Source organism: Lates calcarifer, linkage group LG14 (assembly GCF_001640805.2).
Source record: "Lates calcarifer isolate ASB-BC8 linkage group LG14, TLL_Latcal_v3, whole genome shotgun sequence".
NCBI classification, from domain to species: domain Eukaryota; kingdom Metazoa; phylum Chordata; class Actinopteri; family Centropomidae; genus Lates; species Lates calcarifer.
This window is the reverse complement of record NC_066846.1, coordinates 6466789-6493982: the sequence shown is the minus strand read 5'-3', so window position 1 is coordinate 6493982 and position 27194 is coordinate 6466789. Positions and strand designations below refer to the sequence as shown.

Genomic DNA, 27194 nt, shown 5'->3' with positions numbered 1-27194 from the left:
TTTATATACACGCAGCCTTTTGTCCCTACAGTATGGAAACACACATTGTTTCAATTGACAGAATTTCTTTGCAAAGCAGGTTTTGCTCCAGACAAAACAACTACATGGTAACACAGTGAATAAAGCCCTCCCTTTCAGTGTAGTGTGTTTTATGAGTAGCGGGCACTGCGCAGACGCACTGTGAAGGGGGCACATTAGAGCCAATAACTCAGGCCAGAGGCAGCAGGGCGTCTCTTAATAAGAAGGACTGGTAGAGGGGACGGACCTACTCTAAATATGGAAGGGGAAATAGAAAGTAAAGTAGTATATCAAATGTCTAAATAACTGTCTTTTGAAGGAAACAGCCTGCAAGGTAAATATCAAATTCCTTCATCAACATTTTATTTCATTTTATGTCGCGCGGCAAGAAAGTCTAAATCTTAAAATGTGTTTACATCCTGGTCTGAACTTTTCATCAAGAAGAGAGGCCGAAGTTTGTGAGTCGATGCATTGTGAAAACTGTGATTTACCGTGTAGACTAAACTCCTCGCACAAGACCAGTCTGGAACAATTAGCTTAAAAAAAAAAACATGGACTCTGAAAGTGTGACTCGGTTTATTTCCGCGAAATCTCTTGTTATCTGCTGCATTTTCTTCTGCTCGATGAAGACGGATGTTTATCTCTGATGAAAGTGAGGTGAAACGAAATGGGTCGCCCAGCTGTTCGCGTTGGTCAACTTGAGAAAGTTGCAGTTTGACAGCTGGACATTGTATCTCCTCTCAGGGACCACACCTACCACCAGTACTACATGCTTATCTGTGTGAACCATATGTCCATCTAAAAGTGGACTACTACTACTGTGCACGAGGATCTGCTTTAGACTGACCCGATATTCAACCACAAACACTCTACTGACTGCTTCCTACATGTACAGCCTGTTTTTAAGTGTTTGTAAAGGCTGTTTTTATCACCCACTTTGATAAAACACTCTCACAGTCAGCATGTATTCTCCTCAGTGGACACTGTGCGTGTCTAGTTTCTCTGCAGGTCTATTTTCTCCATGGCTTCAAAGCAAAAGACACTTTGGATATTTCATTTCAGTGTATTTGAAACATGAACCCTGCATGCAGAAATAACACCAGAATGCTTACTCACTGCACAAACACTGGACCTCGCACACCCACAGGCATTACTTAGCTACAATCAGCGTGTATTTAAGCAGTCTGACTCCCCCCACTGTGCCGTGAGGAGGGAACCACTGCAGACACACATCAGCAGAAAAGCAGTCATGACACACACTGTACTTGGCTTTAGTACTGGTTTCAGAATCCTAATTTCTCTGCGGGTTAACTCATGTGACCCCTGTGCGTGTCTTATCTCTGTCTGCATACATTCTATATGTTTCTTCTTACATCTGCTTGACCCATATTTTCCTTTATATTGCATAACAGCAGCTAATAATAACATAAAATGTATGTAACCTAATTCCCCCTTAACTGAAGGCGGAAACAGATGACTGATCATGTTGGTTACATATGGCTGCAGTTCTTCACACGACCTTTTAATGGAGGAAATATCACGCTGATGCCTTTGGAGTTAATTCAATACACGCCTATGACATAACACATAAACACACTATTATGGTTAGCTATTTGAATTAGCTATTTTGTTGTATTGTAATCCAGCCCTGTGTTGTTCAGCTGTATAGCTGCTGGTGATAAAGCCTGGAGGCTCCTCCTTACAGTATGTGCCTGGACATGTAGTCTACAGCTTGTCATTTCTCATATATGTCACTGCCAGCACTGAGGTGGAGGATATCTATGAGTGTGTGTGTGTGTGTGTGGGGGGGGGTTATGTAGGAGCATTTCACATGTGAGGGGAAATAAAATATTCATCGTAACCAGATTGAACTCACGTTGGGTTTGAGTGCGCCCCGATAACACGCAGCAGAGATGAGACCATCAAACGGTCGGGATGTTGGTGGAACATGTTACACTTTGCTGTTGATTACAGTAATGCCAGCAAGCCTACTTTGGCTGCTGATTTTCCTTAATAACTGCTATTGTAGTAGCTTGAAACCCACATAGAGTAACTGTTAGTTTGCAGTCTGATGGGAGAGCAGTGTTTTAGTGTGTGTGTTGTGCTACAGGTACAGGATCTGCTGTAACAGGAAAAGTAGATTTAGGGGCAGCTGCAGTAGTGTAGAGTAGGCCAGTCACAGTTTTTGTACTAGTCCAGTTTGCATGGACATCCTTGGTGTGGTGAAATCTTTATGTGTGCATGGCTGCCGTTAACACTAGAAACAGATTTAATGGTCTGCCCAAAAAGGAGAGGCCTTGTTTGTTTTGTGATTTCGGTGGGACTGCAGACAAAGTCCATTTTCTGCTCTCATGATCTTTATCACGTTGAATTAGGGGCTGTACCTGCAGCAAAGTGCGGCTCACTTCTGCGAACATCCTCTGTCTGAACGATCGCAAATGTTATTTGTAGAGCTCGGAGCAAGGAGACAAAATCCCTCGTTTCCAATGTAGTGTTTTATGTGAGACGTTATGTCCTCATTTGTGCTGTGTACACATGACAGAAATAAAATAGACAAGTGGAGGTAGTAGTTGCAGTCATGGTAGAAATAGTATAAAAGCACGGTATCATTTGAAATACTTGTCAAAATAAGAGTACTCTACCTAAGGCAGAGTAGTTGTAATACTATTAGTGGTGGCAAAAGAGGATGTACTGGTGGTTTTAGTAAAAACACAAGCAAAGATATTGTAGCTGTAAAAGCATTCAACACTCACACAGTTTCTCATAGTAAAACAATTTTTCACGCACTGTAAGACAACAGGCCTGGAGACCTGCTGTTGTAGCTACATGCTCTGGTCTCTGGCTCATGTCAGCAGCCAGAGAACTGGGCCGTCTTTTAATGGGTGTGGTTCACAGCAAGCAGCGGAAACTGTAATAGGGCTCCACCGCACATTCCGTGCCAGTGATCGACAAAACTCCGCTCAGCCATTGATTGACTGACAGTTGAGTCTAGAAACAGGAAGAGTGTTTTGTTTTGATGGTGGAGAGAGTTGAGGTGGTGAAAAAAGAGACAGAGCTGAAGGAAATTAAAAAAAAAAAAAAGGGAGTTGTTAAAAATAAACATGCCTTTTGTGCACATCTGTGTGAGACAGAAATAGAGAGACAGGACGAAGCAAAGACAGATGGACTGAGATGAACTCCCTGTGAAGCTCCAGTTCTGTCAAGAGCTTCGGTGGCACTAATGACAGTTTACACTTCCCCCTCTCTGGCTGTGCTTAATTAAAGAGTCGGAGAGAGCTTTTGCTTGTTCTGGGACTTGTGCTCTTCATTGTGCATCAAGATTCACACAAAAACCACACCCTGTGTCAGCCCAGCACACAGACTTACCCTCCACAGTTTTCTTAATACACCTGTCTGATCAAACATTGACTATAATACTTTCCTGACTGACATTCAGCACTGCACAGTAAAAGTAGCACTGATATGCTTGTTGCGACTAATCCCTTTGCTACGCATAGCTACCGTGTGTGTGTGTGTATGGTTGACTGAAAAGATAGAGAGGGCTCATTTGTCTTTTAAACCCTGAATGTGTGTACAGAGGGTGTATACAGCTCCTGCTTTTGTCTGTGTGTATGTGTGTGTGTGTGTACATAGAGGTATAGAGCTACGGTATGTATGGACTTGCTCCTCTGCATCACACTCTCTGTTCAGTGTCTAATTTTTTAACTTCTTTCTTGTAGGGTTTTACCAGCTGGTGGGATAAGGAAGGACTGACACGCCTCACTCCTGCTGGTGTCAGACATCTGGAACAAAAAAATAAACTGCCGTTAACTGAGGACATCTCTCTCAACAGCCTGTAAAACTTCTACATCTTCAGCCTCTACTCTTGTCGACTGTTATTGCATCCGAAGTATCCACCTCCAGCCATACCACAAGTACCACAACCAAGCAGCAGCCTGGTCTTATCAATGTTTAATAGCTTCTTAATGGCCACTGATGTTTCATTTTGATTTATGATTGAGCATTGAAGCCATTACCACCTTATATCAGATTTACATCAGAGCCACAGTGCTTTATGTAAAAGCTTTTGATGCAATAGGTCACAGTTGCCTCATTAATTATTGACACATCCTAACATCTTATTGTAGTTCAGCACATACAAAAATCCAGAGTGACAGTTGACCCTTCGCTGTGAACTCCTCGAGCTCAGCATGGTGGAGGAGCAGATTTACGCCACAGGCATGGCCTACAGGCTGAGGAGCCAGTGGGATCGGGATGAAGGTCTGGGACAGAACCACAACGCGGTGAAGTTTCTGGGTCAGGATTACGAGTCTCTGAAAGCCCAGTGCCTCCGGAGCGGGAAGCTGTTTGAGGATAGCCTGTTCCCGTGCGCCGCGTCGTCCCTGGGGTTCAATGAGCTCGGACCGAGATCCTCCAAGACATACGGAGTCCGCTGGATGAGACCTACGGTGAGAAATGGACGGGGGGAGGGGGTCGGAGAGCTGTGATAGATCTGTGACTTATTTCTCACTGTCTGCTATAGCATCTATGACAGTAATGTAACATTGATCAGTGGCTGCCTTGAAGAAATAAAACACATTCCTCAACATTCATTCATCAATAATAATGAACTGTGCAGTATATGTGAGTTTAAGGACATGGAGAAGAACATGCAAATCGAGCAGGTATGCTCCTTTAATGTCATGACTTTGGAAGAAAGCAGTGAAGGACTAACTTTCTACCTGCATCTTATGAAATCCATCAGACGTTCACTGGTGCCTTCAGGACTGAGCAGATGTGGACTGGATATCCAGACCTTTTTATTACCTGTTAAAATATTTTTACCCCTCCAAGCAGCCTTTCCTTACAGACCTGAAGTTCATCTGTTGCTTGGCAACTCAACTTTATGCCAGGAATGATGGGTAGATATCATTTCAATGCTCCATTAACACCAGTCAGGAGTTCTGTTTGCTCCAGTTTAGGGAAGTTTGGAAGAGTCTCAAGGAGGCAGCAAGCACATCGCATCTTTCTCTTTGTCTTGATTTATGCCTGTCTGTGTGTCTCTTCTTCCCTCAGTCTCTCATCAGTGCTCACTACATTATAAATACACCAGAGTGCTCGTGCTCCCTGTAGCTGAATACGACACCAGAGAACTAAGTGGGGCTGTCTTCATTAGGCGTTATCACGGCAGCCGTGCAGACTGCACACTCTCATTACTGTTTGATTTGCACATACCGTGACAGGTCGCTGCAGTCAGTCCTGTGAAAGCGCAGTGAGACAGATCTTAAAAGCTCACGGGGTTGTGATCATCTACATGACTACAGCCTCTTAGCTCCTCTTGCAGCTTCCATTTGAGTGTGTAGACCCCCGTGTGTGCATGTGTGTGAACATGTGTACGGTCCTGTGTGTGTGTCTGTTTGCTCTAATGCGTCCCGGGGTCTCGTCTCTCCAAAAAGTTGTTTCATAATGCATGTGCGCCGCCTGCACCACAGGATCTGTAATATTTACGCTGCATAAGACGGTTCATGGTGCTCACATTCCCCCCAAAAAATCTGTGCTTTGTGTGAGCCTGAAAAAGACAATTTTAAGTCTGTGTGTGATGCTTAGCGTTCTTGTGAATTCAACCATGTGTCTGATGGTTTGTGTGCAGCTGTGTGTGCTCGTGGAGCACAAGGAGAAATTGAATATTTCTTTTTATAGCCTCATGTGGGGTTTCTCACTCTCAACATGCTGAGTAGAGGATGGTTTGTGAAGCAGGGAATATTGGGAAACAACACTAGAATGCAACATTGTTCTCCTGAAATGTTTATTACAGTATCTCCACGAGTTCGCAAATAGTCTGATCTGTTCTGGGAAGCTGAAACCAGTGAATATTAGACTTTTTTGCTTGACTTTAAAAGTGCTATATGTGAGTCTTTAGCCATAGCCGGTGTTAGCATTAACGGCTGTTTATTTACCAGTCTAGAAGAAATGTTGCAAGTTCAGCATCAAACTTCATTCTTTTACTTGCCAAAGGCTGTGTCCACTGGTGGAAAGCCACTTTTCTTTTAATGAAGTTAGCATGCTAACCAGTTAGCCCCTTGAAAATTACTTACTTATTCAAGTGAGAGTTATTTTTACAGTGTAGTGGTCCTTTGCACTATAATCAACACAGCCAGCATGAGAAAACAGTAAATGTGTGTTTATAAAATTCACGTCCAAAGGCAAGCAAAGCCCTAATTAGCTTGTTTGCTTATGTGTGTGCATTCGACAGGAGTTCTGCAAGCGGCCTGAGTTCATCGTAGATGGAGCTACTCGCACAGACATCTGTCAGGGAGCTCTGGGTAAGTCCCATTGGGAGAGAACCCATCTGCTTTACTGTTACTACTGCATGATTCAGCTATTGAAGAGGAGAAGAGAGGAGAGGAATGAGATTTAATCTGCTTCAAAAGTTAAAGTGAGGAACCATCACATGAAACAGGCAATTACCTGGAAAGTTTGGGTCAGAAATCTTAAGTCTAGCATGAATAAGTAAAGCGTCTCTTCCCCCTTTAGAACCACAGACAACATGACCTTGAGCAAGACTCTGAACCCTTAACCATGACTGGGATAATAATTGATATAAGTAAATATTGTCATAAAATAATTAACTATGATCACACTGGGGCAGGTTTATATTAACAGGTTAGGTGGGGGTGGGGGGTGGGGGTAGGAAAAGAAAATATGAGGAAATGTGGAACTATTGTTAAACAAAGCATTAAAGGGGCACTCCAGCTATTTAGTATCCAGCTGCCACAAAGTTTGGGGGACTTGTGAGAGAGAGAATTAAGAGAACTGAAGTTGCAAAAACTGAAAACACTGTTTCCCAATCTGAGTAGTACTCAACTACCAGTCCAGTTTTCAACTGTTAATAGACTGAGCCCTTTAGTCAATGTTCCAGGTTACATACAGAGTAAATAATGAGCGATCAAAGTCAAAGGCGCAAACTGACTCAGGAGGAAATGAGTGACAGATAGAGACGGACAGCCTGAAGGGGAGAGACAAACGGAAGAGAGTGAACAGTACTGGTAACAGTTTATTGCCTGAGATGCTTCCTGCATCTTTAATTCATGCTTTGTTCCTCCGCCTCATATCTGTAAACAAGGCCACCCGCCCTCTGTTTGAGCAGCTCTTGCAGAGCAGGAAGCGCCCCCCCCCCCCAACACACACACACACACACACACACACACACACACACACACACACTCACACACACTCCCAGAGGAGCGGCTATATTGCAAAACAATAACCCCAAAAATGTTGAGCTAGGAAACATCATGCACCGCTTAGTTTTACAGATAAAATGCACCATGACTGAGTAGTCTGTATCCACACTGAGGGGTTATCTGGTAGACCAACTGCTATCAGTGGGTTTGACTATCAGATAGTGCTGATATACAGACAAGAGAACAGAGCAATCAAAATATAGAACTACTTATTCCCAGCAATGCATGTGGACTGTGAAAAGAAAGATGGCAGATACTAGTCACTCAGAGTGTTCCTGTCCACTAACTGAGAAACTTTCACAATGCAGTTTCTCATAACTTAACTCCACAGTGTGATTCCTGCTAGTAATATCAACAGCTTATCGTCGAGCTTTGGTAGTTTCAGTGCCTCTCCTGAGTCCAGTGGAACAAGTGCCTCTCCCATTTCCCTGAAGACAAAGCTTGTTCTAACATAGTCTCTTTACTCTTGTGTTTACTGAGCTGTTGAAGGGTGGATTCCAGTTTTGCGACATGAATGAATTAGATTTCGTGGAAAAAAAAAAGCACTTGACTTCATGTTGAGATGAAGGAATCTCTTTACTCATACGGGAATGGAGCTCCAGGAATCTGTTTTATTTGAAATCAGTGTCCAAAACCTGTTTTATATCAACAACCTGCTGTCATTCTTGTGTGTGTGTTTCCACAGGCGACTGCTGGCTGCTAGCAGCCATCGCCTCGCTGACCTTAAACGACAACCTCCTCCACAGAGTGGTTCCCCACGGTCAGAGCTTCCAGCAGGGATACGCTGGCATCTTTCACTTCCAGGTGACAATACCTTCACTTCCTCTACTTACATACCTCAAAGGAAAGAAGCACGACAAACACAGTAGATGCCACCCACACCCGACCAGCTGCTAGCTGCAATGTACATTTATTTACACCAATCACTGGGCTATAGAAATGTATGCTGCTTATAGATTAGCAGAAAGTTTGTGAGCTGCTAAATGCTGCTAATATCATATTCTTATCAAACCCCCAAGTGAGGACTTTCACATCACATTGGATGAAAACCAACATTAGCCTGCAGTTATGAGGAAGTCCATACTTAGAGAATGAATGGGAGCCAACAGTTCTTCCTGGCTCACTTCATTTATCGTGCTCCTGTCCCTACTACTCTTCCTGTTGTGTCATTTCCTTAGCAGGAATGCTGCACATTTTTGAATGTAGTTTGTTTAACTTAACTCTGATGAGAACTAATTTCATGCTCAGCTGCCAAAGTAAATCTGATATTGTTCTTGTCTTGTGCTCAGACACATGTTGTTTGGAAACTGAGTCACAGGGCTTGAGCTCTTGAGCTCTGGAGGTTGTGATAAGTCGTGATGGCCATTCTTCGTTTCTTTCTGACATTGTATAAAGCATATAATATTATTATGTTACAGCAGATTAATTGCAGAATGATTGGTAGATTGTTTTATAATGAAAATAATCAGTAGTTGCAGCCCTAATGTGAAGTTTCTTGATCAGTTTCCCAGCAGGAGTGAGGATTTAAAAGAACAATTTTTTCTTTTCATTCGTCGAGTCCCACTGAGTCATAACTAGATAACTTACCTCTCAGATCCGCGCCCAGGCAGTCACTCCATAAACTATGTCTGAGAGGATTTGAGTGACCAACGCCCATGTTTTTATCAGACACTGAATTTTTACGCCTTGAGAGTCAGCCACATCTGTCAAGACAAAACTAATTTTAACAATCAGACTCTGAACCTTCATCTGATATCTCGATCTCGAAGGTACCACCTCTCTTGTCTGAAGGACTGGTTGTGCTGCTCTGTGACGTGAATACAAAATATTTGTCGCCTTTATTCTACATGCATCCCTGTGGTGCGAGGCTTTGGCAGAGTGTGAGGCCTTATCAGCTGGACTTTGCTTTGTATACAATGCTGACACAAATGCAAACACACACACACACACACACGCAACCGCAGGCAAATTTGAGATTGTAGCTGCTGCACAGTGGAGCAGTGACACAGGTGTCGGCCTGATCATAAAGTCTTTTATGCTGCAAGTCAGTGAGCAGATGAGTGGGGCACGCATCCAGTCCAGTGTGAGATAGGGAAATGATGCAGCAGTGGTTTATAATTATGAGAATTATAGTTTGAATGTGGTGTATTTTACAACCAGAATGAAGGGATTAGGTTCAAATGTTGATCATTTAGGCTTAAGGGACCCTGAGTTCTCATGGACTCTTTGGTATCCTACTGAGGTTATTTGGATGTGCACACGGCTATTCTTGCCTTGTCTATAGCAACGCTAAATTATTTATTCCATAATACTGTAGAAGTGACTTTTTTGGCTCTAGCGACAGCACTGAGTGAAATATGAATCGAAAAACCTTTTAATAAATTGCTAAAGCGCCACTATCAGGACATTATTTCCACCGGACATGCTGAGTCCCAGCTCTCTAAATTCTCTTGGTTTAGGCAACAATTTGGCCTTTTTCTGTTGCATCTTTTTCTGGTCTAACTTTACATCTGCTTCTGTACTAGTGGTAAGGATCTCAGTAAAGACAAGAATTTGGTCAACAGTCAGTCCGACAGAGCCATTAGTGCGGCTTCTGACTCTTTGCCTCGTCAATGTGCATTCAAGATTAGTCTCCTTGCTCTTTCCCGAACAGTTTAAACACAGTGGATCAGTTCTTACTGACTCTTGCTGTTCTGTTCTGTTTGATGATGATGTCAGGCAGGACTGTGGAGGACTGTGTCTGTCCTGTGATCTCACATGCCTCATTATCTGTAACTGAGTGCATCCTTGTCTGTTTGTGTGTGTGCAAGCGTCTGATCTAATATAGACCTATCTCCAGTGCATTCATCAGTGTGTGTCTGTTGTGAGCACTGCAAACCAAAAAGTGTTGCTAAGCACCGCTCTCATGTTTCTCTCATGTTTTCTAGTGCGAGGAATCTGTCAGAACAGCTGGAGAGAGAGCGAGAGCAGATTTCAAACTGAGCATGCAGAAAATCAGAGTTTTATGCTGGAAATTTGTACCTGCGTGCCCCACAGATTGCCAGTAACTTTAAGTATTTTTTAAAAATAGTTTTCGACCTTTCATAAGGAAGAAGCAAATGAAAGAAAACATTTTGTCATTGATAATTTTCCACCATCTCAACCTGCTTTGTCACAGAGCACTTTGAGCTGAGTCAGCTCCCCCGTTTGATGCAGGGAGAGAGCTTTGCCAGCTCGACTGTCGGCCCGTCAGAGTGTCGATGAGGCAGACGGAGAAAAAGAGGGAGTGAGAGACAAGGGGAGACAGGAGGAAGTGAAACAGGGAGCAAGGAGGGAAGCTCTCAGACATCAAAGCTACATGCAAATTGCATAGGAACCGGCTTTCAATGTAGAACACACACACATCCACAGTTCACTTCTGCAAGCCTCTGTGCTCAGTCACGGAAGCTGTTACGCCAGAAATGAGCAGACTGGCAACTGAGACTGGCTGCTGTCAGCTGCCAGCATTTGTATGTGTGTTGTACAAACACATACACACTCACACAGATGCAGGTTAGGCTCTAGGGTTGTAGGGAAGTCCATCCACCAAACCCTTGATTCAAGCATACGCTTGTCCACTTTACTGAGGCGTCCTTGAGAGACACTGAAACCCTGTCAGCTCCAGGGTTTCTGTGCTGAGTCATCTCACATCCAAGGATCAATAAATACCATCACACACACACACACACACACACACACACACACACACACACACACACACACACACACACACACAGAGCTCCCATTCACACATGTCTGCTGGGACTGGTGACTCAATTACAGAGAAGTCAGCCAAGTCCTGTTTTCCCTGATTACTTCCAGAGACACTGTGTTCATTTTTACATCGCTGAATACAGCCTTCCTCCATTTACACACACACACACACACACACACACACACACACACACACATATATTCGCTGTCTGCTAGAATGAGTGGAAATATTTAATTTGCTCTGAAGGCTTTCAAATGCATGCATGTGTTTAATGTATATGCATGGAAGCTAAATGGCTCATGTAGTAAAGAGCTGCCCTAGTTTCATCAGCCTCTTTTTCATGTTGCATGTATGAGGGTTTCTTGTTGTATTAGCCTCTTTTCATTGAGTGTGTGTTGCAGCCTACATGTTTGTAAGCCTCTGTCTTTCCATTACTTGCAATTTCTCTGTTTTTTTTCCCCGGTTTTGCCTGAACATGTTCCCACTCTCTGTTCACTTTTGTGTTGCTGCAGAGTCTTTCAGGGATTCCCCTTTGTATCGGTTTGGATCCTTTAAGCCCCTGGATGAATTACTCAGACCTGGATGAGTCATCCCCAAAATGTAATCATGAGTGCTGCTGGCAGTGAGGAACCTTAATTGGTTTAAGAAGTGGGAAAGAAAAAGAAGGAGGCTGCGTGAAAAAGCGAGGGAAGGGAGGCAGACAATGGGGGGAGAGGAATAAATTATAAATCTCAGCCATCAGAAACAAATGAAATCATTAGGCAGGGCAGAGTCGTTTTTGACGCCCTTATTATAGAACGCAGAATGTCTTAGACTTGTTTTGAATTGGATTGAGAAAGGATTTCTGAGTAACTGCAAGTCATGACACAGATGTGGTAAGAGTTCGTTTCCCTCTGTGAAGATGGGTGTTGGTCTCACATTTGCTGTGAGATAAAGGCTCAGCAGTGTGCAACTGAAAGAGTAAAATTAAGTTGTGGGTGCCAGCATTATGCCAGAGGCAAGTGAGTTTGTCTGTTTGTGTGTGTGTGTGTGTGGTGTGTGCATTGTATTGTCCTCAGTCAGCTGTATTGTGTCACAGCTCCTCCCAGAGGTGGATTCAGCTCTACAGGGCGTGCAGAATCCATCCATCCATCCATCCATATATATATACATATTCCTGCTGTACATACATGCTGTTATGAAGTGCATTCAGTAAATTCACACACTCAGGTTAATTGTTACCAGATACATGCAGATACATACATACACACTCCAGCTGTGGCCCATCATTTGCCAAATGATACTCCTGCAACTTCCTTCCCCCTCTTCCTCTGCTCTACAGATCTAATTACTTTGACAAAGAAATATTTCTTCCATAACACTGTTATGCAAAGGGTTTATTACATTATCAGAGCGCAACTGTGTTTGCTGCTGGTCGTGTTTTCTGCAAATGCGCGAGCTCTCTTGACACAATGCGCCCTGACAGAAAAGTTAAACATAACCCTAAGAAGCAGGACTCGTGACTCACACCGGCCAGAGCAGGACACCCACACTGGAGACTGGGTTTTCAAATAAATCAGTTCTCTGGGTGTCAAAAATGATGAGTTACTGTGCACAGAGGGCTGAAGATGCATTTTCAAGTGTGATGTAGTCTAGTCTGGGAGGTGTCTATTTCCATTATGTAATTTGCATCTTGCTGAGGTCAAAGGGAAGATTTGAGTTTGTATGCAAGTGGACTTCCACATAATGGGGATTACTAAAAGAGCTCCTCTGGGCTTTTTTTCAAGGGGATAACTTATTTCTTTGTGAATGTCCAGAGATGGTAACTATCTGCAATGGTTTTCAAATCTGAAGTATGTTTTTTAGTTGTGTGTCTAAGCAACAGCGGGAACAGGAACTTTGACACTTTGACTTCAGCCTGTTTTGAAACAGTTCTGCCTGTAAAAAAGCGTACACCTCCCTCTCATACATGTTTTCATATGTTGTGTTGGTCTCTTCTGCTCCCTGCTGGCCAACAGCCTCATGGCCACATGTGACGCTGCACTGTAGGAAAAACACAGCAACGGTAACTGGGAACTTATCTTTAAATAGCAGCTACTTGGACTCATAAACCAGTTATTTGCTTGCAGGACTGGTTTAAAAGTATCAGTGAGGGAGGTGGAGAGAGACTTGGAGTTAGAGTCTGATATTACCCATCCAGCCTCTCTATTTATTTTAGGGTTGAAACACAAAAGCAGGCAGGGAGCTATCGCATTTCTCAAATGCTTCCTCACAGTCATGTGTTTGTCTCTTTTGTCTCTTTTGTGTGGTAAAAGGTGACGAGCTGCAGACAGTTTTTCATTTTCTTGTGCTCTATATCTCAAAATAATGAAAATTTGAGCTGAGTGAACATCTGGAGCATCTGTCAGTAAATCCAGCCAGCTACGTGATAAACTAGACCACGCCAAAAATAAAGATAAGGCTGATTGATCTGTAATCAGAAGTGGGACCTAACTGAATATATTTACTCAAGCACTGTACTCATGTACAGTTATGAGGTGGTTGTGAAGTATACAGTAGCAGAAAATGGTATACTTCCACTCTGCTACAGTTCAGAGGGAAATGTATGTTTTACTCCACTACATTAATATAATATGCTCGTTACTTTTCAGTTCAGATTTTTACTTAAAAAAATGATTGTTTTTTGCAATGTGATGCACAGATTATCACAGATTATTCCACGCAACAGTATAATATTTCTTCTTCAAATATTAAAAAGGAAGCATGTGTACCATAAAGCTGAATAAAGGTCAAATTAAATGAAATATATCTTGTGGGGAGTTTAATGTTGAAGGACTACAAATGTCCCTCCCGCTGATAATATCTTGTGTCCTTTAACCTTCATCACATTTCATGTATCTTAATATAATTGTAATATTGTGGTTTTTTTTCTGTATGTCATCCAGTTCTGGCAGTTTGGCGAGTGGGTGGAGGTGGTGATCGATGACCGGCTGCCGGTGAAGGACGGGAAGCTGCTGTTTGTCCACTCGGCAGAAGGAACCGAGTTCTGGAGCGCACTGCTGGAAAAGGCCTACGCCAAGTAAGACTGACGATGTGACAGGGCAGCATTTGAGATCTTAATCATGCCTGAGACTAATGATGCTGTTGTAACTAAATTAAAATATAGTGAATTTGTCTGAGATGCAGTATCTAAAGGCCTAAAACCAAAGGGTTTCTGGTTCAGATCTCCAAACTGGATGTAGAAAATACAACTGACAACTGAAGCAACTTCAGACTCATTCTCAGCTGAGACCACAGCTGCTCCATCGAGAATGAGTGGAGCTCTAGAAGTGATGCAACATTGTTCATAGAAGTGTGTTCCTTCCAAGTTAAGTGATCTTCCCAGAGAGAGAGCAGAGAGGAAACAGGGAGTGACAGAGCACTGGGCTTTTAGAGTGTGTTACGTGGAAGTGAGATTTATGCATTGTTACTCTTGCTCTTCAGGCATGTAGGTACACGTTCAAATATGGTAGTGCCGTATTGTATGGACCTGTGAGCTCTGAGAGTTTCATCTGACAGTACAAACTGTTCTCTTTGCTTTGTCAGGTCTGCATAGTTTATATATAAACACTGACATTTATACCAACCTATGCAGTAATTTTCAAGTTCTCCATTTAAGGCCTGCTCATGTAGTTGATCATTCTCTCTGTACTATTTGTTCTAGACTGAACGGCTGTTATGAGGCCCTGTCAGGTGGCAGCACATCAGAGGGCTTTGAGGACTTCACGGGCGGTGTGACGGAGATGTACGAGCTGGTGAAGGCCCCCTCTGACCTCTTCAGCATCATCAGGAGGGCCATAGACAGAGGATCACTGCTGGGCTGCTCCATTGACGTCAGTACTGCGACGTTCATACGTTCTTTAAGCAAAGCAAATGGGAAGATTCCAGGGGTCACTTGTGGTAGTGATGAACCTACAGAGAATTATCACCTCAGTCCGTAGCTAGTCCTAGCTTTACAGAGCGAGTTTAGCCGACTGTTGTGGTTCATTCTCACAGCTCTCATGGTTTTCAGCCAAACCAGCTCTAAAAAGCAGACTAGCTGGTGAAGGTTTAGCAGCTAAAGAGCCAGATATCTCTCTCAGGAGGAACCAAAAACAGAGCAAAAGGAGAGTGAATATTGGATTTATGAAGTCTAGAAAAACATCAGCGTTGCGGTAGTAATAACTATCTGCTTTCATAGGTTTATAAAGAGATTCAAATTGTCTGGTGCGAGATAATGAAAACAATCCATCATCTCAGTTTTCATTACTGTGTAGATGAAGTCAGCTGTTTTCAGCCTCACCGCTCCTCACAGAAAATTAATCACTTCACACTGTCATGCCTCAAATTTTAACCCTACAGTAATACATAAAGTGCAGAAATTATTATTTGATCAGTTGCTTCATCAACTGGCAATTTTAATGTTGTAAAAGTGCTGAATAATTATGGTTCCCAGCTTCTCAAATATCATTTTAATTGACTACTCTGAGTACATGGCAGTTAGTTTTTTAAAAAGAGAATCACTGTTCCTTTCTAGTACGTCTAGGAAGGCTTGTCTCGTGTAGATTTCTCCTGTTTGTCACGGACTGGAGTGGACATTGCTGCTGTAATGGCAGAAAAATGTGGGACAGTTGATCTTGGAAGACACCAGGAGAGGGCAGCGAAGAATGAGAAATTTGCTGCAAAAGGACAGGAGACGGCAGGGATTCAATGTAACTGTCAAAGACACTTCTGCAAAGTGGATGTTTGCAGACAGGAGGGATTGAACTCTGTCTGTGTTGTTGAAGGACAGTGTGTAACAATGTGACTCCCTGTGGTGATCAGTTTGAGTTGGAAGAGCTGCTGGTCTGGCTCATCTGGCAGGAAACTGTCAAGGAAGAGAATACCAGAGGTGAAATATTGCAGAGCTTTCTGCAGCGGATACAGTAAAATATTAAGATAAAAATATAAAAGCATGTATGCTTTCCTTTATACTGTGATAAGGTTTGACTTCACAGGAGCATCACTACAAACAAACTTCTTGTTGTCACAGTTTGCATTCAGTGATTTAGATGTGGCCATAAATTAAGAGCTAACAGTACAAACATTAAAGACACATGGTGCTACTCATGTAAACCATGTTATTCAGTTGGTATGCAACAAATGTGGAACCCAGTTTGATGATAGTGATTTAGAGCAGTGTGTAGGTGTCATTACGTTTGCAGCTGACGTCATGTTGCGTTTCATCTCAAACTGGTTACGCACATGCATGGCTTGGTGTGACTGCCGTGTCTGTGTTTGAACTAGTTAAAACAACCAGTGACAGTCATCCCGCTAATGGATTTCTCACTCTGCAAAGTGTGTTGATGTTAATGAACGAGCCTGAGCTGTCACCAGCCCCTGTCACATGCAGAGCTACAATGTGCAGGTACTCTCCCCCCCGTCTTTGTCACCGTCCTCCTGATTTTGTGGACGTCAGAGAGCTCTGCTTTACTCTTTTTACGCCTTTCTCTCATCCTCAGATCACCAGCTCACGAGACATGGAGGCCGTGACGTTCAAGAAGCTGGTGAAGGGACACGCCTACTCTGTGACTGGGGTGGATGAGGTGAGGAGGAATGACGGTGGCAGGAATTGATCAACTGAAGCAACTTCAAAAAATAATGACCACATACATGGTTTATAGTTTATTTAATGTATCTACTCATACCAGGTAAGTTCTCTTAAGATTGAAACATTTTTGGAGACATTTTCAGAAATGGCAGCTGTAAAATTGATCATATACACAAATATCCAGCAAAAATAAAGCCACACAACCCATTTTAGCCCTTTAAGGGGCCATGACTTTGTGTTGACTTATGTCACATTACATAAGTCTGTGCAGGTTATATAATGTGTTTGGGCAAGTGGGTGCACTTTAGCTCAGTTTAATGTGCGTGGGTTCATCTAAAAATTAATTAGCTGGTTCCAAAGTCGACTTAACCAAAAAATAAAAGGCAGATTGAAACAGCTTATGCCTAAGTCAATCTTATTTTAAAAATCACAAGGATCACAAGAATGTGATTTTACCACCTAAACTTTGCAGTGTGTGTCTTGCTGTAGACACTGGGCTACAGACACTACTGTTCTGCAGTATTTCCTACATTAATAGCGCCTCCCTAATTTAATTTTCACTTGATTAATGACAAATGTTGTTGTAATCGACATTTTCACATTATATGCTGTGGTTTGATTTAAGTGGTGAGGCTGGTTTCTCCCTTTATTATGATGTGTTTTACTGTAGCAATTAATTTCAGATGGGCTTACAACACATACACATGACTTGGTAAAAGGGCATTTGTGAAACACATCAACACCACACGACCCAAGCAGGGACAAAACACGGAATGTCAGGCGGTGTTTCTTCCCCCGTAGGTGGTGTACAGGGGAAATATGACCAAGCTGGTTCGCATCAGGAACCCCTGGGGGGAGGTGGAATGGACCGGAGCCTGGAGTCGACAAGTAAGATTTTACTTAACAGATATTATGCTACAGTTGTGGTATTAAATGTCAACCTGTGACTGGAAGAAAACACACCATTACCAGTCACTTTTTAGTGGATGAGACAAATTCAAAATGGTCATTCGGTCATTTTTATCCCATGTGTTCAAACAGCAATCTTGTACACAGGTTGGCAAACAGTGCACATGTAGCTATGACCACCCATTCACTGACAGAAAAAAGAAAAAAAACGGCTGGGGGAAGAGGTTGAGTTGGGTTGCACAGCTGTGTCAGACCGTCAGACAGTGGAAAAATGGGTGGGATTACATTATATCATGTTGCTATGGTTATGAAAGTGAAAATACCAAACATTTCCCCACTGGCAGTGTTATGTCACAGTCCTACTGAGCAGTTTCAACACTTCACACAGTCTCCCTTCTGAATGAAGCATGTGCAACTCTACTGAAAAAATATGCACATCACTTTAATTATACTGAAGATTTCTGTAATGCTGTGTGTAACACTGAAGTGTTTGATAAAAGGAAAATATACCTTCTAAAGTTTCCACCTTGAAAGATTGAGTCTGGGAAATGACCACAACAAATGGAAGTGACCAGATTACACTTTGACTGTTGAATTTATTCTGTGAGAACAGAAGGGTGGTTGGAAAAGCTGCTTTAAGACAAAATGGCTGAAATAAAAGAAACACAACAGTTGGGGATTTCTCAAGACAAATCGTATGAATTATCATCTCTTTTCCTTGTGAAATCCTCAGCTCCAGAGAGTGGGACAGCGTGGATCGCTCTGTCAGAGAACGGCTACAAAACCGCAGCGAGGATGGTGAATTCTGGTGAGTATATACGAGCAACCAGCATCTTAACATTAGCGATGGCAAAGCAGGTATTCCTGCTTTACCATGTACCCGTTTCTGTCTCCCAGGATGTCGTTCAGCGACTTCCTGCGCGAGTTCAACCGCCTGGAGATCTGCAACCTGACGGCCGACGCCCTGCAGCACAGCCAGCTGAAGAAGTGGAGCTCCTCGCTCTACCAGGGAGAATGGAGGAGAGGCAGCACTGCTGGAGGCTGCAGGAACTACCCAGGTACGAAGTGGTGAAGGGAGGAAAGAGGGGAAAACTGTTAAGGTTGCCGGTGGATGGGTGGAAGAAACAAGTGGGAAAGTGGAGGCATGTGGACGATAGATGATTATAATCTCATTTAATTTTGTTTGAACAGTTTGGAGATTAATTCTTCTTTTATAGGTTTAACAAACCTGGAGTTTCTTCTACCACTCACCTGACCAGTTTTAGGATTAGGTTTAATTCTGCTCCGGGAACACTGAATACCCCTTTTTACTCACTAAAAAATGTCAAAAACAAGGGTGTGTAGAAGGAGGGAGGAAGGATTTAGATGAATTTAGTGAAGGAATGTGAACCAGTGACTCCCATTTAAGCCAACAATGGACTGCTTTAAAATAAATTTTGGAAATGCATGCATGTAAGAGGAGTGTGTTTCTTAGACAAAAAAGCCGTGTTCTTACTTATAATACTGACAATTTTATATGAGGGATTTATGGAAATGCCAATAGATCATTGATGATCCCTCCAAATATGATGAGTCTATCTTATAAAAGTGCCTTTATTAGAAGACACAGATTACTGAATACCACATTAAAGGAACAATCTGACATTTTCACCTCCTGTCTCCAGCAACCTTTTGGCTCAACCCTCAGTTCAAGATCGTGCTGCAGCACCCAGACACTCCAGGCCAATCAGAATGCAGCTTCCTGGCTGCCCTCATGCAAAAGGACCGCAGGAAGAAGCGGCGAGAAGGCAAAGACATGGAGACCATCGGGTTCGCTGTCTATGAGGTTAGAGGCGGTACAGCAAACGCAAACAGCAAAATTGTAGTTCCATTCCTTATAGCTGACAAATATCTACTTTCTCTCTGTGTTCTTTACAGATTCCAAGTGAGGTACGAGCTTTTCTACCCTCCACAGTGTCTGTTGATACTAATGCTTTAGTAATGTAATTTAATCTGATTTACAACATTTAACACTACTGCCCTTGACTGTCCGACTAACTCCCCTCTCAGTTTGCGGGCAGGTCGGGGGTCCACCTGAAACGGGACTTCTTCCTCACCCACGCCTCCAGCGCTCGCTCCGAGCTCTTCATCAACCTGAGGGAGGTCAGCTCGCGGCTGCGGCTGCCGGCGGGGGAGTACATCATCGTCCCCTCCACTTTCGAGCCGCACAAAGAGGCCGACTTCGTCCTCAGGGTTTTCTCCGAGAAGCCCGCCGACTCTGAGTGAGTGGCCATAACGGGGGTGTTTGTGGGGGAAACTCCGGGTGTTTCAGGCGTAAGATCAGAAAATCTAAAAACAGGAAGTATTTTAGAAGAAGTAACTTCTTGAGCTTTGTGTTTTTTCTTCTTTCTGCATCAGGGAGCTTGATGACGACGTTGTAGCGGAGCTTCCAGCAGAGGTGAGAGGCTGAGACGACTGTTTTATAACACATGACCGTGGAAAGAGACAAAACGTGTGCTAAGCAAAGTTTCCATGTTTCAGACTCAGCTAGATGAGAGTCAGATCGACGCAGGCTTCAAGAATCTCTTCAGACAACTGGCGGGGCCGGTAAGCACTCTCACCCTCACAGGAAGTGGAGCAGTAGCTTGTGGAGAAATGGTTCATGGTTCATGATTTAATTTAACTGACATCTCTGTTTTTGCCTACAGGACATGGAGATCAGTGTCACAGAGCTGCAGACCATATTGAACAGGATCATCAGCAAACGTTAGTAGCGGCAGAAATCACTCTCAACTGTGCAGTGGAATCACAAGCTTGTTCGTAACATTAACATTATGGAATTAGTGTTTAATTCTTTCTCCTGCAAACAGATAAAGACCTGAAGACAGACGGCTTCACCAAAGAAGCTTGCCGCAGCATGATAAACCTCATGGACGTATCCTCGAAATGGTCTTAAAATATCAGCTTGGCTTTTATTTTGTTGTCTTTGACACTGCAGATATATGAATATTATCCGGAGACATGATTTAGCTGCCTGGGTCCTTTTTTCTCTGCCTCGCCTCTGGATTCCTTGATGTTGATCTCTTGAGAAACTGAGAAAGTACTATTTAATGTTCATTCTGTTGTCATACTTGTCGAAACACAAAAGTTACTGTTGTTTTTTTTAACTCCTCGGATCAGACTGACGGCAGTGGAAAGCTTGGTCTGACGGAGTTCCATGTCCTTTGGGAAAAGATCAAACGATACCTGGTGAGATTAAACAGTGGTGGGTCAGGCAGGGAAATGAGGACAAAATGATATTGACTCTGTCCCATGGTACCTGCGTCAGCCTCTTGTTTATTTTGAAATCTGGCCAGTGTACTGGTTTTTTCATTTTCTAGTTTGCTGTCTCACTGCTTGTTGGTTTATTTCCATTTTCTCTTTCTTTCTTTCTTTCTTTCTTTGTCCATCTGTTTGTGTCACCATGCCAGACCATATTCAGGCAGTTTGACTTGGACAAATCAGGCACCATGAGCTCCTATGAGATGAGGATGGCTCTTGAATCAGCAGGTACTGTTCCTTTTCATTTCAATATGAGAAAGGGAAGAAAAACACAAGAGTCAGGGGCTTTTTGTCTTTCCCTCACAGTTATGGAAAGTCTTTCTGATGGGTTATGGGTTAAACATTTATTGTTTTATAAAACTTTCCATTCTCTTGTGGACTGATTCTCCTTGTCCAGGTTTCAAGCTGACCAACCAGCTGTTCCAGCTGATCATCCTGCGCTACACGGAGGCGGACATGGCTGTCGACTTCGACAACTTTGTCACATGTCTGGTCAGACTGGAGACAATGTTCAGTGAGTCCCACTAATGCACAGCTTCAGTGACGATAAAAGAACTGTTCACACACAGTACCATTTGTAATTGAAAATAAATAACGTATGCTACATTTCTGCTGGTTGCTGTCATGTGTTAGGTTTCATTACTGACAAAACACAACATATTAAACCAGATTAGAAGAAAAAAAATAATTGTGTTACACTTAAAAATAAGTGATTCTTTTTGTTTCTGTCTCTGAAGAAACCTTTAAGACCTTGGACACAGATGGAGATGGTCAAATATCTCTCACCTTCTTTCAGGTATGGCCACATTCAATGCTAAAATATACCTAAACAGTGCTTTTGTTATCCAATCTGTGTTTGTATCAAAACACCTGGTGTTTTTGTATATTTACATACCATTTCTGTGCATAAAGTACCTGTGATCTATTCATAATTAGCACTTCCTAATTCACATGCTCTATCTGTTCTACAGTGGATTACCCTGACCATGTTTGCCTAGAGATGTGAGGACTCCTTTGTGACTTTTGCACTGCATCCTGCTGCAGCTCCAGGCCCAGTATCTGTAGTTTCAGAAGTGCCTTTTCTCCTCCAGTTCTTCCTCTCCTCTGCACTGCTCGCTGCTGAAGCCCGCTGCTGGAAACATGTGCCAATCTTTAATATGTCACCTGTTTTTGCCAACAGAAGGACGCTCTCTTCTTCTAGCCTGTCTGTCACCTCTGTGGAGAGAGTTAGGCAGACCGTTTTTAGCTATACAAATCAGGAAGCAGAAATAATCTTATTGGTTTAATCTCTGTGGGTGGAGACACAAAATGTATCAATATGTGTTTTGCTTGGCTGAGAAATGTGCAAGCTAGCCATACATTTTTCCACAGTTGCTGCATTATCCTAGCAGTAATTTACATTTAAGAATCCTAGCTTTACTAGCTTTTAGCTATTTGTTTTTAGAGGACCAAACCTGACTGATAAAAAAAATAATGAATGAATTAAATAACCAAATAATTGTAATAAAAATAATAATATAAACATGCACAAAATGCACAAAGAAAGTAAGTCAGCTGCATTATTTATTTTTCCTATAGCAGGATTTCTGTCCATCAACAGAATTAATATTTATTTTTTATGAGCTAATTTTACCTTATTGATATGACATGATTTATTTAAGCTTTTAAATGAGACCTAAGCTAAGCTAAATTAAGCTAAATTAATAAATGGTCATGAAGGAAAAAACTCAATAAACGTTTTTGTTCGTGTCTCAACCACAGTTTGATTTTGGGTCAAATGAATTCCCAATCAGGTTACCTAGCACTTGGAATTGGGCTCAACCAATAACATTATTTTTGCCTCCTTTTAATCTACATAGAAACCAAATCTCTCAACTGCAAGTTTCGGATGGTCATTAGGAAATTTTATGTCTATTACTGTGTTTTAATGGGGAATGATTACTCATTAATGATCACTCTTTATCATGATATTTACACATCAAAAGCATCAGATTGTAAGGGATTTGTATTAATCATTAATCTGTTAAATATAATACATTGACAGATTTTTTTTTTTTTGATGAAATCAGGTAACTGGTTGTATAAAACTGTTGCTAGTCTACCAAGACTTATTTAACCAGAGAAGTTGAGCCTGATGTCTGTGGTCACAATCTCAGTGCCAGATGTGGTCGATGTGAGGAGCTGCAGAGTGCTCCAGCTTGCTCTTCAGTCTTTTCTATTACTATCTACATTTAGTGCAGATGAATCAAATGAATGTGAGTAATATGTATCTTTGCTCTGCCATGCTGGCCTGGCACTTTCTGTCTTGTGCCAAACTTTGCTTTTACCTGAGCATCAAGGGTCCACTCCAAGCTTTACTGGGCCCTGCAGTGCAGAGATAATGGTGTTTTTGCTGTATCATAGAGAATGTGTTGACTTATATTTCTTTAAAACTACTCTTGTTTAGCTTTAAGACATACCTGCTTATCATTATGCATGGCACTTTTTAAAGACTGTTTGGGAAAAAAAAACTTTTAACTTTTGTATCATGGCTGGAAAAGGGATGTGTCAGCCTTGTTTAATCTTGCCTCTCAAAGGGAACAAGAACACGTCAATACTTAAGGTAAACAATTATGCAAGATGGGTTGATATGTTGTATGCATGCAGTGTGAAATGTGGTATATTGTCTGCCTGCCTGATTTCTGTTCAACCAGGGGGAGCAAATGTTTTATTTGAAGAATTGTATACTACACCAAAACTGCTTCTTCTGCCAGTTATTTTACCAATTTTTTAACTTTTTGTAAATGGAAGAATTGTATTTTAAAACATCAAGTGACTGCCAAACCCTTACATTTATATAATACTCCTATAATGCCAGCAATCCTGTCCTCAGTTTTTGCAGCGTAATGCTTATACAACATTGCCTAATGTTTACAATGGCCAACATTATGGGTCCCTTTGGACCCATCCATCATGCAATACCTTGGTTTACTGTGTAGCTTTCTCTGTAAAACATCAGTACACACTTTGAAAATAAAAAATGGGGAAAATTTTATGAGTCTCTGAATTAAGTATCTTTTTCTATTTATATCAAATCCATAAATAAGGGCTGAGACTTGTGGTTACTTTGATGGTTGTGATGAGTAAATAATTTAAAATGAGTCCACACCCCAAAGAAAGAACAACACAAACAATCTTAATATCTTAATAAATAGTACATTTAGTAATAACATTCATATTAAAAAAAACAAGCACAGTATAATACCTTAAGTCCACTAATGTACACGTTTCAACAACATCATCATATTAAGATCTTTACAGCAGATTTTGGCTTATTGTTAAGTTAAATTGCAGACATTTGTACAAGCTGATCATATATTAAGTTAGAACAAATACGCCTCGTTCAAAGTGATACAAAAAACTGAGAAGCAGCTTTTTCATCTGGAGACGCTCAATAAAGGAATGTAAGGTGTCAGATAAGGCACGGTGACGTGAAAACAAAGGTTGTGTGCATTGTATTTCTATATATCTAAGAGAGATTCTTCAGATGATTACAATGCTATCATCTTATGACCTATGACTAAAATCAGCCCAACTCCTCACCTAAAGAATAAACAAAGTGGGATTTTCTTAGCATAGCATTAAAAGTGAGCTATAATCACTTTAAGTCTCCTTTAGTGATGCTAAAAGGCTAAAAATCTTAGTGTCTGACAAGCACGAGTGCCCCAGAGTGAGCGCGGCGTCTCTTAGGCGTAGTTGTTGTTGTGCTCGATCCTGGTCACCATGGTGGAAACCAGCCGCTCCAGCTGCTGCGCTCGCTGCCTCCCTGTCTGAAGGACCTCCTCATGGTTGGCCTTCTCCTCGCTGTCGTAGTCCATCACTGCCTGGTTGGTGATGAGCGAGAGGGCGAAGACGCGCATGCCGCAGTGACGTGCGATGATCACCTCGTGGACCGTGCTCATGCCTGGCGAGGAAGAGACGGCATTTAAAATTAAACATGAGGATAAATATAAAAGGGGGTAATAATCACTAAAAAGTCCATTAAAAAAACACTCACCAACAGCATCAGCGCCCAGCTTGTGCAGCATACGGCACTCAGCGATGGTCTCGAACGAGGGTCCGCCTAGGACGCAGTAGACGCCCTCCCTCAGGAAGTCTCCGTAGCCGAGCTCCTGTCCCACGTCCATGGCCAGCTGCTGCAGCTCCCTGTCGTACGCGTCGGACATGCAGGGGAAGCGCACGCCGAACCTGCAAAATGAAGAAGCGGACACACAGGTGGAGGGTTGAGTGAGGGCAAAGGGTGGAGGAGGCCCGAGGCCTGAGGCTGATCACTGCGACTGAGTTTAACAGGCCGAGTGATGCCAGGACAAGACCCACCTCTCATCGTTGGGTCCGGACAGAGGATTGTTGCCAGCGAAGCCGGGCATGTTGAGGTGGTCTTTGATGATCATGATGTCTCCCACTTTAAAGTCCTGGTTGAGACCTCCGGCTGCGTTGGTCAGCATCACCGTCTCCACACCGAGCAGCTTGAAGATTCTCATGGGCAGGGTGATCTGGAAAAAACACACACAGTATATAAAAACATGCATTATGTAACTACTCAGAGGGTACTTTGGTTTAAAGGAGTTTTCAGCAGCGTGACCGGATGCAGAGCAGACCGCAGATTTCACGGCAAATTGCTCTTTACTGATGTCAAACCTGATTGTGTTTAAACGCATTCTCAAACACACCTTCTGGATCGGGTAGCCCTCATACAGGTGGAAGCGGCCCTGCATGCAAACACACGGCCTCCCCTTCAATGTGCCGAACACTAGCCGTCCTGCATGTCCATGCACTGCAGGGAAAAAACACACACACACACACACAACCAGCTGGTAAATAACAGTATATAATGAACAGCCAGCAACAGAGGAAGCTTGTTGTAGTTTAACTCACCGGTGCTCTGTGGAAAGTTGGGGATGTCCTTGTAGTTGAAGGCAACTTGGTCCTTTAACATGTCAGCGAGCCCTCCGAGCCCCGACCCGCACACGATGCCCACTGTGGGGCGGACGTCCGTCTGGGCCAGCAGCCAATCGGCGGTGGCCTTGCAGTCCTCATAGCTGTAGCTGCATGACATAAGGAGAAGGTCAGAGGTTAGGATGACTACTGTCTGTGAACTGAGCAGGAATCAATGCAAAGGACAGGGTATTACTGCATGTCAGCTGAGCTACTTTTATCTTTAAATGATACGGCAGTGCATTTTATCAAACCACATGACACAGTATAAAACAAGAAATACCACCAAAAAAGACCAGCAGCACTTTCCTCTGTCACCACCAGACTGCACTTACACCTCTCTTTGCCTCCTGATTCTCTAAGTAACATGTGACATGCTCATTATTATCAGATTACAGGATAAGAAGGTTTTTTTTCTGGGCATCGGGCCTGATCTGAGAGCTGCTACTAATAAGGATATGACTTTTGAAGAGGCACACACACACACACACTCACACACATTCCTGCAGAGTCACAGCAGTATCACGCTTCTTGTGCACTTCTGTGGTGACACACACACACACACACACACACACACACACACACACACAGATCTGTCTGCTGAGGTGAATTATCACTTGTGGCCTTTAATTTGTCTCATGTTTACAATTTAACAATTTGTGTTATTATTTATTATTTTTTATTTTGACAGGTGCTGATCAATGGAGGCTAAAAATACTGACTCTGCTGTTGCTGTAAGTCTTTTTAGAATTTACATTAAAAGCTTAAAATCACCATAAAGTCTATTAAATTAAATTCTACTCGTGGTCTTAGAGGAATGAAAATTCCACGTAGCACCCCCTCAAGAATAAATGAATGGTTTTCCATTTCCTCTGTTAAGCGCATGTGCACTTCTTCCCCCCTCCTGGCTCCCCCTCCTCTCTACATTCCCGGTATATTTTTTGCCCTCAGCCCAGACGTGCCCATGAAGGAGCCATGTGTTCAGCAGCATGTGGAGAGGAAAGCTGAAAGTACAGTATGTTTCATGGAGTGTACTCACCCTTTGTTTGCCTCTGGAAACATTGCTGAAGGTTAAATAAGAGTCTGGTGTAAGTAAGAAAAAAAAAAGTTGAGTGATGGCACACTTTTTAAGTGCAAAGAAATCAAGTTCCCAAGAAGAAAAACGTTGAGTCGAATCCCAGCTGCTAGAAAATGTTAAATATTATAAATAAGCTGAGAGGAAAAGTAAAACAAAAAATCTTCTGTAAGTTTTTTCTTCTGGTGCCGGTAAAATCTTCAGTGGTTGTCGCTTGAATCTGAAGAAAAGTGGCAGGGTCGGGTTTATTATAGGCCCACAACCCCCCGCCTCTTCCCTTCTAATGAAAATGACGCATATGGATGCTGCAGCGTCATTGGCTGGGCGGACACACCTTCAAAATAATACGGAATTTTAGAGGAAGAAATGAAGAAA

At 42.6% G+C, this 27194-nt stretch overlaps 2 protein-coding genes across 2 annotated transcripts; one reads left to right on the top strand and one right to left on the bottom strand.

Moving 5' to 3' along the window:
- Nucleotides 1–183: 183 nt before the first annotated feature.
- capn1 (calpain 1) lies at nucleotides 184–23802 on the top strand. Its single transcript, XM_051075703.1, has 22 exons — nucleotides 184–352; nucleotides 3738–4466; nucleotides 6251–6320; nucleotides 7927–8045; nucleotides 13899–14032; nucleotides 14657–14825; nucleotides 16473–16556; nucleotides 17363–17449; nucleotides 18214–18278; nucleotides 18368–18528; nucleotides 19135–19295; nucleotides 19388–19399; nucleotides 19520–19731; nucleotides 19868–19907; nucleotides 19991–20056; nucleotides 20158–20215; nucleotides 20320–20384; nucleotides 20630–20698; nucleotides 20920–20998; nucleotides 21168–21284; nucleotides 21508–21566; nucleotides 21742–23802. Exons 2-22 carry the CDS (start codon nucleotides 4209–4211, stop codon nucleotides 21766–21768), a joined length of 2112 nt encoding a protein of 703 aa, XP_050931660.1. The 5' UTR covers nucleotides 184–352; nucleotides 3738–4208; the 3' UTR covers nucleotides 21769–23802.
- Nucleotides 23803–23949: 147 nt separating this feature from the next.
- On the bottom strand, nucleotides 23950–27032 carry pnp5a (purine nucleoside phosphorylase 5a). The gene is made up of 6 exons (XM_018677047.2): nucleotides 26784–27032; nucleotides 25685–25854; nucleotides 25480–25583; nucleotides 25127–25302; nucleotides 24807–24997; nucleotides 23950–24713 (listed from the first exon to the last, which is right to left on the bottom strand). The coding sequence occupies exons 1-6, from the start codon at nucleotides 26804–26806 to the stop codon at nucleotides 24496–24498; spliced, it is 882 nt and encodes a 293-aa protein (XP_018532563.1). The 5' UTR covers nucleotides 26807–27032; the 3' UTR covers nucleotides 23950–24495.
- Nucleotides 27033–27194: the final 162 nt, after the last annotated feature.